This window comes from Lampetra fluviatilis, chromosome 1, assembly GCF_964198595.1.
Source record: "Lampetra fluviatilis chromosome 1, kcLamFluv1.1, whole genome shotgun sequence".
NCBI classification, from domain to species: domain Eukaryota; kingdom Metazoa; phylum Chordata; class Hyperoartia; order Petromyzontiformes; family Petromyzontidae; genus Lampetra; species Lampetra fluviatilis.
Window position 1 is genome coordinate 27,828,701 of NC_136275.1, and position 14,032 is coordinate 27,842,732.

The window sequence follows — 14,032 nt, forward strand, 5'->3', positions numbered from 1 at the left end:
GCACCGCATGTAGCCAACCGTGCCACTCGGAGGTGCGGAGCTCCGCACTCCAAACAAAATAAATAAACAATCCGTAATGCTGAAATAATAATTAAAGAATATTTTGTAGGTTAATGCCAAATGTTGCAATTGTTATTCTAATGCATCACGTCCCAAAGGCAATTACCCCCCTTTTTTCTTTACTCGCCACGTTTTTACGCCTGCTGCTGCTGCTGCATCACATGTTATATAACCATCGCCAGCCATGGTCAATCCACTGCTGGATGGAGGCCACCTCCAACCAAGCCGCCACGGAGCTCTCGCAATCCCACGACGTTGCGACCCGCCCGGGTGAACTGCGAGTTAAAACAATTTCGTTGCTCCATCTCCTTGGTGCAGTCCGTCTCTCTCGGATACGCTCCGTTATCATCATCATCATCATTCGTGCGCTGCACCGTATCGTCACCTTAGTAGCAGGCGCAACCGTTCGACCTCGAACGCATTTTCTGCCGTCACCGTTGGCTCTATTGGGTACGGGTAGGAATCTGCGCGTTGCCGCTGTCAGCGCCGAACCTCTACGTGACTACGTGCCACGTCTTGAATTGCACCGCGCGTGCGATAACGAGGTCGTTCCCGTGGCATTGCTCTGACATTGCCCCCCCCTCTCCCCCCCCTCTCCCCCCTCTCACCCCCTCTCACCGCCCCGCCGCCCTCTCCATTTCCAATCTCTTCGAGACCTCGTCGCGTTTCTCGCGCCGTTTTGTTCCTCTGGCCCGGTTGTAGTTTTCCGCAAAACTAATTTTGCGCCTGTTATGACAACATTTCTGCTGTCGCACTTGTGACTGGCTTGCCACGATTAGAGGGGTCCCAGGATGTAGCACACACTGCATTCCTCACACACCAATATATAAATAATTATGACGAAACTCTTTGTTTATAACGATGCACTCTGCCTACAAAAAAGCCTCCCCAAGTCTCAACATTTTTTGAGGGGGAGATGGCCTTTGAATGCAGGGAGATGTTTGGCAAATTCCACTCGCAATGTAACGTGAAAGGAAACCAGTGAACCCGAAGAACAGACTTTTGGGGCAGATGCTGTTGGCGAGGAAGCAATGCAGGCCGGCATGACACACGAGGGTCGTGGGATTCCAGCACCACACCCGGCCGACTTTGTCTCCCTCGTGGCGATGTTTATACACTGCACGCCAGGTTCTCATTTGAGACTGAGGCCACCTGAGGGAGGCCCAGGACCGGTTCAGATAATCGCCACCGATGGTGGCCGTGAGCGGGAATCGAACCCACCCATACGCGTACGGGAGATAACACTCCCTCCATTGCCGTGCTGCCATCTCCAGGGCCACCTTGTGGGCCCCAAGCCGACGACACCCGGTAGTTCCCTGGCAGTCTCCCATCAAAGTGCCGATTTTACGTGAATTTTGGTGCACTTGTTTATAGACGCCCTCCACGTGGTCCCCTCTCAACGACGCCGGCCTCCCATGGCCTTCCATATTCCGTTTTGCTCTGTCCATGCTATCTACTCAATAAACTTTGTATTAGATACTCCTCCTCTTCCCAGTTGCATCCAATTGCTCAAATGGCTTTATTGTTTTCTCATCACACGTCCAAGAAATCTAACCTTGCCTTTCTCTAAATTATTCTCGTTAATTTTCCTTTCGTACCTGCTGCTATCTTCATGTTACTCAGAAACGAGTCGTGTTGTCACGTTCACAAAGACATTTGGATCATCATTTATATCATTATTTACACTACCAAAGCATCGATCAAATTGTGACCGATAAAGCTCCTTACTCGTCGATGGCATGAGACTTTTCGGGACGGAATTCAACGTCGATGTGTGACGACGTTTCCCTACAACTGCCTCCGCGACATCTGTCGTGACAAGAATTTGGGCCACGCAAAAAATATGGGCCAACGCAAAAAAACAAACAGGGCTCGTTGCCATGCCTATGAAAAAGCACCTTCGTCCTGGCGTCTCACCCGCTCCAGTGAGGAGCTGGGTGGCACACGTGTGCGCATTTTAAACATTTAATTTCAGCACCGCAACCACCATGCCCTCCCCCCACCCAATAATATTTTCACTCACCGGGGGTCACAGTGTACCTGGCTATATCTTTAAGTTTGTGGATTCTATTTGCAAATGCTTTATTCTACCGCGAGACTGCCACCCGAGCGTACCCGGTGTTATAGGCGTGGGAGATGCAGCAAGGTGACCAGGGGTTGGCTGCACCGCCATCCTGAGGCTTGTTGCCGAGCGTCCACCTACGTTGTGGTGGGCTGAATTGGGCCTGTCCACGGATTAAAATTTTCTGCTGTGGCAGGGCACATTTGAGTGCCATCCCACCGGTCACGATGGAATTTGACCGAATATCCCAATGCAGGGCCCTCCTGAGAGGCTCGGTGAAGCTTTTCCTGCGGAAAATCAGATCCAGGCCACTGAATGGCGGCGTCTGACTAAAAGTTAAAAGATCCTCAATATTCCCAGTATGGGGATAAACTAGCCCATCATCATCCGTCTAGAGTCTGCGAAACGTGCAGTAAATCGTGGGAAGTCAACAGTGTTTGTCCTATGGAGATACTGGTACCTGTCATAATAATGTGAAATTTCCACCACTGGCTCAGAAGCATCAACAGAGACGAGCACCACCCAATGCAAATTTGATTCATAACTTTTGTCTGAAAAATAATTCCACGTGACCACATAATGCTTATTGCCAAACCGGCCAGCATTGTGACCAGACCCACCCACCCACCCAGCCACACACAGTCACACGGTGTCACGGGCGGAGGTTCAAATGGGCTTTTGCTTTTGTTTACCCCACTTTACCCCACATTGTGATAATGGCGAGTGCAGTATCGATACATGTAAAGTGTTGGCCATTGGCGGGTAATGAGATTAAATTTCCCATGTACGTCTGAAGGTGAACATAAAAAAATCTGTGTTGGAGAAAGAGCAGTGATGCGTGTTCATTGATTATTCATCATCATTTTCTGGATGGTGTAAAGTGACCTTTGGAAAATCTAATAAATTGTTGAGCGTACTTACAGATGTGGAATATTGTAAAGAATTGAATGTTATTTCCTGATTTTATCCATTTACCCAACATCTCAAGCAGGGCCATTTTGAAAAAGATGTCCTCACATTCTGAGGCATTCAAGAGTACAAAAATCATTATCGCATTGTACGTAACTTTATTACATCACAGGATCGTGATAGGTGGCGACGGCCTGGTGAGCCCTTCATCCAGCAGTGGAGTGACCATGGTTTATGATGACAATGATGTTTGAGTGAGCAAACACACCGCTTTGCAATGCCGCACGCCGGATGTGCGTTACACGATTGAGACTTTAACCTCCGATTAGCACGGTTGGCTACGTACGGTGCGAAAGAAGTTCAACACACATACGTTTGGGGAGCTGCTTTTCTTTTGAAATAGCTGGCAAGTGTGCGCTCGACATTTACGGGATCGTCGCGTTTGTCATCGCAAAATGAACTTCTTCCATGGCCGCGTGCACGCCGCGTTATTATAATTATTTTACATCTGCACGGAACAATTTCCTTCAAAGTGCCGTGCAGTCCCCTCGGCACGTAAAGCCGGTGGCCGGGGCTGCAGAGTTTTGGCATGGCACAGAAATGGGGGGGAGGGGGGGCCTTTTAGATTTATAAACGGCGTTTCGTCAGCGATCCCGACACACACACAACACATTGTTAGCACGCGCGGAAAGGCGCGTCCTCTCGGAAGGTGGGGGGGGGACCAAAAATAAAGGAACGCCCGAAAAGAATCTGCCGTTTCTGTTCGATCGCTGCGATCACTTTGACCAGGTCGTCAAAAAAGATTGGTGCATGGTTGACGTTCCAGGCGGAGGCGGGGGGTTTGGGCGGATATCTGTGACGCTTCTGATGAAGTGTAAAAAGCTGCCCCCCCTGGCCAAGTGAGAATCATGAGATGGATGTCATTACGTGACACATGGTGATATTCCTCTCATCAGCGTACATTGAATTAAGTATTATAATATATTTCACCATCATTATTATTCAGACGTTTAATGAAAACGTGAAGTATTGTATGGTCCCGCCAAGTTGTCAGTACAACAAACCAACGATTCAACTTTCTGACGTTTGAGTAGGACCATTTATGTTGTAATTGCGGTCACAGTACTATGGGTAGCTGAATTACAGGACGGGTTACAGAAACCCGGTTATCACAAAATGGGACAACGGGCATCGTTCAATGCTCCTAACGCCCATTCCATTGCCCTGTCTAATATAACACACCCGGCCTTGCTCTTGTAATTCAGTCACTTGGCTTCGCTCCTCTGCACAAGCTGCGGTAAAAATTAAGTACAGTACACTCTAAGGTCCAAGTCAAAAAGAGAATGCAGTGGCTATTCCACATTTCCATGGTGGGAGGCCAGCCTTATCTATCAGACAAGCAGATTTGACTTGTCCGACAGTGAGATTGATTTTATTGACCACTAGTTTATATACCCGGCGTTGCCTGGGCCAAGAAAATATTTCAAAACTACTCTTAAACATCGAACAGCAGTGCTTACTGACTGTGGTGGTACCTGCAATGATTACAGCAGTGCATGCTGACTCTATAGCAGTATTTATCTACTCTATAGCACAAAGTACTCACCTTTTGACCCCGTTGCCATCGCTGGTGATGTCTGCTTTGGAAAAAAAATCTAAATGTTTCGCAGCCGAGAGCAGCAGCAAAACAACGGCGCACGAGGGGGTGGGTGGCCAGCACCACGCCCGGTCACGTTTGTCTCCCCACAGTGGCGATGTTGAACCATCACACTGGTTACCAATTTGAGGCCGAGCCGACCTAGGGGATGCTCAGGACCCTTTCAATTAATCGGGAGTCGAAGTCGGGTCGCCGGGTTAGTATCGCAGTGCGCTGACCACTGCACGACCACTCCCCACACACAGACACGCACACACAGACACGCACACACATGAATGCACGCACGCCAATTACCGCGGAGCGAGATGGGCGGCTTCTGCAAAAGACCTGCAACGGGAGGATTGCTCTTTAGTGCTCGTATTTAGCGATGCCCTGGCATCAGAGGCTCCCAGCATCCCTGCTGTTTACAGCGTGGGAGGAACGACGCTCGGCCATAATTCCCCCTAGCGATTGTTCCGTCGATTTTGTGCCCCCCGAGCGATCGTTCCGTTGATTTTGTGCCACATGCGCGCACTTAGCGACGCTCTGTGGCCCACGTTTAACCACCGCCGCGGAGTCAAAACGATCCGAGGCGCCGTTCGCCAAATCGAGTCTTGTGCGGCTGCTGAGAGAATAGCGCTCTACTCGCAAAACCCGGTTCGTATCCCCCGAAGTCAGTGGTCGACTCTGGGGGTACTCCACAAGGAACGCGTGTGCCCACGCGACTCATCAATCGTGGTGGACGTGCAACGCACGGTGCTCGCACCGTCTGCTGGCGGATCAGCACGGCCAAGGGGGGTTACGGCACTTCCCAAGTTTGTGTGATGAGGTATGTAATTGCTGTATTTCCAGGGCTTACGGCGCACTGCCAACTTTACATTTACTTTGCCGCCGAGCGCAATTCTAGCAAGGCTTTTATGCGTCGCGCGCTTTAATCATCGGCAACTCGTGTTTAATGCGATCCGCTGGCACAAAGAAGACCACGTGTCACGGATGGGGGGGGGGCGGGGGGAGGGGTCAACGGGGGCTGGGAGGAGAGCGGGGGGGTTCCGTGACAATGAGTGAAGGTGACATTGGCGGCCCGGGACCACTTCATGTGAGGGCCCCTCTGTCCTAATCCCTCACCACGTGAGCGTCGGGGGAGCGCACCAAACACCCAGCATCCCACCCTCTTCCTCCACCGTCGCGACTGCCAACTGAAGTCCGTTCAGCCGTGATAATCCGGTGCTTTAAAAATTAACCCGTAAAAACAAAGTTTTTCACTATAAATCCTTTATATGCGTGGCATCGGTTTTATTTTATTATTCATTTCTGTTTTTCTTGAGTAAGAGTTTCATTTGTATCACATTGGTATTTTAAATTAAATATGAAAAAAAAAATTCCTAAAAAGTGGAAAATTTTGGAAAAAAATTTTCACGAAAATAAATTGTCACGCACAACGAGTCTGTGTACAAAATGTCAGCTCGATTGGATCACGGGAAGTGGGTTAAAAAACGACCGAAAGATTTGCACGGTCGTAAGCGCGCAAGCGAGCAAGCAAGCAAGTGAACTTAATATAAAGGATTTAAAAAAAAAAGTATTTTCTTTTCGATAGCTCCTATCACCCTGCACAACAGCTTCTATCACCCTGCACCACAGCCCCTGTCACCCTGCACCACAGCTCCTGTCACCCTGCACCACAGCTCCTGTCACTCTGCACCACAGCTCCTGTCACCCTGCACCACAGCTCCTGTCACTCTGCACTACAGCTCCTGTCACCCTGCACTACAGCTCCTGTCACCCTGCACTACAGCTTCTGTCACCCTGCACTACAGCTTCTGTCACCCTGCACCACAGCTCCTGTCACCTTGCACCACAGCTCCTGTCACCCTGCACCACAGCTCCTGTCACCCTGCACCACAGCTCCTGTCACCCTGCACCACAGCTCCCGTCACCCTGCACCACAGCCCCTGTCACCCTGCACTACAGCTCCTGTCACCCTGCACCACAGCTCCTGTCACCCTGCACCACAGCTCCTGTCACCCTGCACAACAGCTCCTGTCACCCTGCACCACAGCTCCTGTCACCCTGCACCACAGCTCCTGTCACCCTGCACCACAGCTCCTGTCACCCTGCACTACAGCTCCTGTCACCCTGCACCACAGCTCTTGTCACCCTGCACCACAGGTCCTGTCATCCTGCACCACAGCTCCTGTCACCCTGCACCACAGCTCCTGTCACCCTGCATTACACAGCCCCTGTCACCCTGCACTACAGCTCCTGTCACCCTGCACCACAGCTCTTGTCACTCTGCACTACAGCTCCTGTCATCCTGCACCACAGCTCCTGTCACCCTGCACTACAGCTCCTGTCACCCTGCACCACAGCTCCTGTCACCCTGCACCACAGCTCCTGTCACCCTGCACCACAGCCCCTGTCACCCTGCACCACAGCTCCTGTCACCCTGCACCACAGCTCCTGTCATCCTGCACCACAGCTCCTGTCACCCTGCACCAAAGCTCCTGTCACCCTGCACCACAGCTCCTGTCACCCTGCACCACAGCTCCTGTCACCCTGCACCACAGCTCCTGTCACCCTGCACCACAGCTCCTGTCACCCTGCACCACAGCTCCTGTCACCCTGCACCACAGCTCCTGTCACCCTGCACTACAGCTCCTGTCACTCTGCACTACAGCTCCTGTCACCCTGCACCACAGCTCCTGTCACCCTGCACTACAGCTCACAGCCAAACTCTATGCAGGAACGACTCACAACCGCCTCCGCTCTACAACGAGGGCTACGACTCTCACTGCCAGGCGTCGATTCTCACGTGACAGCCCCAGCGTCTGCAATTCCATCCCGCTAATCGTTCGCAGCAGCATTAAATCTATGCCTCCGTTGACGTTTTCAGGCCCCCACTTCTTTCTCAAAGGTCCCCACCGCCTTCCACTCGGCTTTCGAATGACACTGAGCTCGGCTCCGCACATCAGGAGTTACGGTTACGTGACGCCCGTGAAACATTGCGCACACGGCGCAAAGGACATCACTGCTATCGTTACGATTGCACCCGCCGTCGTGACACAGCGAGCCACGACCACCCACTCGGCCGCTCGCGACGGCGCCCCCGAGCGCAGGCGTGGAATTTCCCCGACCGCCGAGCGCCGGTTTTTCAGCAGGAGACACGCCGGCCCCCCGCCACCCTCCAACGCCCGACAGCTTTCGCCAGAGGAAATCTTCTCGACTCGAGATCTACGAGGATGAACGCAGATTTATTTTCTCGGGCGGCGGTTGCGGGGGGGGGACGGGGGGAGCGGGGTATAAGGGAGGCGGGGGGGGCGATGAGGGGTGAGGAGGGGGAGGATTTTGGTTGGGGCGCGGCGAATCGACACGCAGGGAACGGGCGCGACTGCAGCGAGCGCCGGACGTCACCAGAATACAAATGACCGTGGCGGCAGCAGGGCACGGCTCCACGGCCGCAGACTTCCCCCCCCCCCCGCCGGTGGGGGCGGCCGTCGAGGGCCGTAGACTACCGTGCGACTGTGCCAGGGACACGGGGGGAGGAGGACGAGGGGGAGACGGAGGTTGGGGCTCGAATTTGCCCCTGGCAGCGTTCGAGGGGCATACACAAATAATGCAGCTTAATTATTCTCTCCTGACGTCAGCATCGATCCTCTTGGTGCAGCTAACAAATGTGCGTAATGTAGAGGCAGCGTAGTTACTTTTATTTTGCCCTTTGCCTTCATTCTCCCGCACAAGTATGACCACTGATTGATTGTTGTCATTTTTCTTTAATTCAGAAATCACTTGTGAAGCAGATTCCATATTCAGTGAGCTCTGGCCTGATCAAATAAAATGGTGACAAAAATTACGATGATGGTTGGCTCCGTACGGCGCCAAAGAAGTTCGACTTGCATACATGATGATGGCGATGATGCCAATGTTGGTGATGACGATGCTGGTTATGATGGTGACGACGAGAGTGATGATGACGATGCCATCCGTGACAATGACGGCGACGGTTGCACCAAACAACGATGGCTCTAATGCCGACCGTCAAAGCGCAACGGCGGCAATCGTTATAACAGTGGCGGCATGGCCGAGAGTGATCACGAGGACACGTGCTCGTTAAAAAGAGAGAGACACACGCACGCGTTGATATATAAGGGGGGGGCACGTGGGTTTACGGAAAAAAAAAGCAGTCACTGTTAAGGCCATCGCTCCGTGACCTGTGACCCCCACCTACATGGCACTCATGTGGCCATAACCAAATCAGCAACAAGCCCCCCACCCACCCACCGGCGACTTCACGAATTGCCACCGTTTTGAGGTTTGCGAGTCGCTTCGGGAGATTCCCCCCCACCCACCCCCTTCGGCGGCTCTCCAGTCGAGCCTCGATCGCAAACACGGCCGCTACTACGCTTACAGAAATTGTCATCGATCGTTTCATCACGCACACAATGGTGGCGTCGCTTATCGAGCGCGCAGGCGGTGCAACTGCACCGGCGACCACGTGACTGGAGGGGCCCTGGCGCTGGGTTCGGGTTGGGGGGAGTGGAGGGTGGGGGATCTCCACGCCACCCCCCTCATTTCAATCGTGCTCCGCGCCAAACGGCAACAGCGCTAACGCCACCGAATGTATAGGATAGATCCTCCCATCGTCCAATCGTCTCGTGGGCGGACCCGCGGACGGGTGGACGGGCGGGCGGGTGGGGGCGCGCACCTCGAGCAACCCCCGCGGCGCTGCCGGCGCGGCGCGTCCTCACCACGTGTCGATGCAGACGCGGCACCTCCAACCGTGCTCGCTCTCGCTGCGCCATGCGCAGCGGCTGCACACGTTGTAGCAGCAGTCGAGGCAGCGGTGGGCGGCGTTGAGCAGCGAGTGGAAGGCGACGCAGCAGCGGATGCAGTGGCGCTCGTTGAAATTGTCTTGGCGCGACAGGATGACTCGCTTGCTCTCCTCCTCCACGAGACGCTGCTTCAGGTCGCTGACAAATATGATGATGATGATGATAACACAAAAAGAATAGTAACATTAATCACACACACACTCACGGATAAGCCTGCCTGTCTGTGTGCGCATGTGTGTGCGGGAGTGCAACGGTTTAGTGCGACTCTGCTCTAAGAACCCGATGACAATGATCTGAACCGGTCCTGAGCCTCCCATGCGTAGTCTCGACCTCAAATGAGTACCCAGTGCGGTGTGTAAACATCGCCACTGGGGAGACAAAGGCGGCCGAGCCCCCTTCGTGTGTCGTACCACCCCTTTATAGGTGGCTACCCGCTAACTTGCCCCTACAGTCTGTTAAGGCTACACGGGGGATCTTTGTATTTATGCGTGTTTGTTAAGTGTCGTAAATCCAGCCACCTTGTCCCTGTGGTGGGAAGCTTGATTCACAGTCGGAAGGTCTCAGGGTTCAAGTCCCGATCGTACGTCAGCCCGCTCCGTCAAGCGGGAATTTAAACCTTCGTCTTTCCGATGGTTAGTCAGGCGCTCTGCCACCGTCCCACCGATTATTTTTTTCATCATCATCACATTTGTTTATACAGCAAAGCCTCACCGAGTCTCAAGACTCTTTGTTAGGAGAGGTCCAGCCAAGTTTTGGCAGCAGCAAGTGGAGATGCTGGTTATTTTTGTCGCATATCGATGCTTTTCAGCAAATATTTTTATTACAATGAATAGGGTTTTTTTAGCTAAGGGGAGGATGCCAAGCAACCCGGAGGAATTCCAAGCAGAACACGGGTATAACATACAAACTCCACACAGAGAGGCGCCCAAGGCAGAAATCGAACCCAGGGCTTTCTTGCCGATGCGCAAGCGTCACCACTGTGACACCCCCGCCACCCATACACCATCAACATCAGCCATGATCTCGTCACTGCCGGATGAAGGCCACCCATTACAGATGGCAAAAAAAACTGTTACTACACAAAGTGCATATTTGTTTGGAATGTTACAAAAAAATATGCGCACTTAAATTGAGCAAAATAAATTGAAAGAGACGCACAGCCCATAACATTGAAACGGTACACAGCAGGCCCCACCGTGAATAATGCGTCGGTGTCTTAATTAAGGCCTCCCGAATCTTAATTAACGTCTGCCTTGTAACTGCGGCATGTCACGCCTGGCTTGGGTTATGACCGGCTCGGTGATTAAGGGGTAATTACTCCGATTGTTTCTGAGCGTTGAGAAGGCTGAATTTATTACTCGCGGAAAATCACCTTGACTCCCCCCCCCCCCATCATCACTCTGACAAGGCTGCACCCGCAGGGCTCCGGGATGTAAAGCAGCATCACTGGGTAACGCAGATTAAGTGGCCAACTACTAAAGCATGGGAAGTCACCTCGCTCCATGGTCAATCCACTGTTGGATGAAGGTCTCCCCATGCCATTGTTGGTCGTGGGGCGGCTTTTTGGCCGTGCTGGTCAGCGTGGGTTAGTGAAGTGGGGGGGAGGCGAGTCCCAGAAATCTATTCAACAATCACTCGTCACTGATGTTGGCCGTGCGAATCTAACTCGGTGTTCACCGGGCTCAAAATCTCAGTAGGTCAACCATTGTGCCACCACTCTACCCAATTTACATATAAGTGTGAATATATAATACATTAAGTTCTCATATAAGTAAGAGTTAGAAGAGCAATGCGATTATATTGACTGCCAGGCACAGTCTGGAGTTCACTTTCTATTGATACTGTGCTGTAGTTATACGTTATACATTTTGAAGTGACTCATTGCCACCACATTAATGTAAATAGAGGGGCTGGAGTATAATGTGGAAAGCAACACAGAGTCTCAACTGTACATTTAAAAGGATCCAGAATTTTTGTAAAAAATTGGCCAACTTCTTACTTATTGAGTATTTGTTATTATCAGTGGAAAGGAAACCAGATTACCCAGAGGAAACAAACGCATACGACCACGAGAGAATCATGTAAAACCAAAAAAAATCTGCACGACTGGGTCATAAACCTTATGTTGATATGCCGCCATCCACTGAACCCTCCTCATAGCTCATTCAGTGGGGAGTCTCACAGCTCACGGTGATCTTCGCGTGACTCATCAACCCTGTGTCCCAAAAATGGCAGGATTGCACCGGTGGGTTTGTGAAAAAGTTACACATTTTTAAAATGCCACCTGCAGCCTCCCTCCCGCCGGAATATCATCCGTTTAACGTGGTGGGAACGACGTGCAAATTGCTTTGACTTGGATAAAATAACACCAACAACAAAACGCCGCCATGCACTTCATATCGGAAGAAATGAGGAAATAGGCAATCGCACACCGCAATTTGTGAGCCTGTGAGGCACGAATATTTTGACATTGTCAAGTTTTTAAGGCTTCGGCAAAAAAGAACGGCGACTGACAAAATCAACCTTCCAGCAATGAAGCAGGAGACCGCTACCTCGCCGTGGCCGCCCCAATCGCGCCGCGAGACGCAATCGATCCTGGGCGGTCAGGCCGAGAGGTGACAGACGGTCGAGATGAAGTATTCGTCGCGAGAAATACCTCACCTGGGAGTACCGAGTGGGGGGAAAAAACGCGGAAAACGTGAAATCGTCGCAGAGACGCCTGCGGTCGATTTTACAGCGAACGCCGAGGAGTGACGACAAATGAGAATATTTATTTATACCACAGGAAGAATCCGATGAGCCCCAAAGCTCTTCTTCACACATGTCCAGCAGGGGCAGGTCAGAACGTTACAACAAGAATCAATAAAAAAATGCTGCCCTCTCTGAACACAGCTGGAGTTGGTGGACCACACATTGACATTGCGTGTGTGTTAAAACACTCAACCTGCATGTGTGTTAAAACACTCAACCTGCATGTGTGTTAAAACCGTCAACCTGCATGTGTGTTAAAACACTCAACCTGCATGTGTGTTAAAACACTCAACCTGCATGTGTGTCAAAACACTCAACCTGCATGTGTGTTAAAACACTCAACCTGCATGTGTGTTAAAACACTCAACCTGCATGTGTGTTAAAACACTCAACCTGCATGTGTGTTAAAACACTCAACCTGCATGTGTGTTAAAACACTCAACCTGCATGTGTGTTAAAACACTCAACCTGCATGTGTGTTAAAACACTCAACCTGCATGTGTGTTAAAACACTCAACCTGCATGTGTGTTAAAACACTCAACCTGCATGTGTGTTAAAACACTCAACCTGCATGTGTGTCAAAACACTCAACCTGCATGTGTGTCAAAACACTCAACCTGCATGTGTGTTAAAACACTCAACCTGCATGTGTGTTAAAACACTCAACCTGCATGTGTGTTAAAACACTCAACCTGCATGTGTGTTAAAACACTCAACCTGCATGTGTGTTAAAACACTCAACCTGCATGTGTGTCAAAACACTCAACCTGCATGTGTGTTAAAACACTCAACCTGCATGTGTGTTAAAACACTCAACCTGCATGTGTGTTAAAACACTCAACCTGCATGTGTGTTAAAACACTCAACCTGGATGTGTGTTAAAACACTCAACCTGCATGTGTGTTAAAACACTCAACCTGCATGTGTGTTAAAACACTCAACCTGCAGGGCTATGAGATGGCCAGCATGAGGCAATACAGCAAGAAGGATTTTGATGTGCACGCGTGTGTATATTTTCTTCATCTTCATCATCTTCATCTTCATCTATATATATAAAAGTCAAAAATTGTGTGTGGGTTTGTAGCGGGGTTTGTGTGTGGGTTTGTGTGGCCGCGCGCTTGGCTCTCCAACGGTGGGGTTTACGTAAAAAAAGAAAAAAAGCCAGGTACCACGCCGTAAGCCCCACGGTGAGCAAGAGCAATTCCTTTTTCACATCCGTCAACTTTTAAATTGTTTAATTACCGATTTTGTGCGATTTTTGTGCGCTGCTTAGTTATTTATGACGCATGCACGACTATACCAACTCATGCGCCTTTGGTGGGGAGGGCGGCCAATGCCAAGTCGCACGCCTTCGGTGGGAGTGAGGGGGACATTTTCGTTCGCGTAAAAAATCCTATAAAAATTTACTAAACGCTCAAGGAAATTCTTCACTGTCTCATGTCCACCCCACCCCTATGCGTGCAATTATTACTACTATACAGTCTGTAGATACAACCACTATAGGCCGTATATATTACTGCAGAACGGCCGGGGACATCGTGGCTGGGGGGGGAGGGGGTCAGGGGTAGCAGCCCAGCCCCAGCCTGCCAAGATTCCACCTCGGGCGGCTGGACAATCTAGGCGAAGCCAGAGGCTCTGCACGGGACTAGGCCTCACCACGCCACTCTGTCAGGTGCGTACTTTGTGCTATAGAGTCGATAAATACTGCTATAGAGTCAGCATGTACTACTGTAGTGATAGTAGGTACCACCAGAGTCGGAATGCACTGCTGTAATCTTAGCAGGTAC

At 51.1% G+C, this 14,032-nt stretch overlaps 1 protein-coding gene across 3 annotated transcripts in view; it reads right to left on the bottom strand.

The window, feature by feature from the left end:
• LOC144940232 (uncharacterized) overlaps positions 1–14,032 on the bottom strand; it is an 89,892-nt gene that overhangs the window by 45,544 nt on the left and 30,316 nt on the right. For all 3 annotated transcript variants that reach the window (XM_078866787.1, XM_078866778.1, XM_078866769.1), the window contains exon 2: positions 9,410–9,631. In XM_078866787.1, the coding sequence (XP_078722913.1) occupies positions 9,410–9,631 (222 nt within the window). The remainder of the gene's footprint in view (positions 1–9,409; positions 9,632–14,032) is intronic.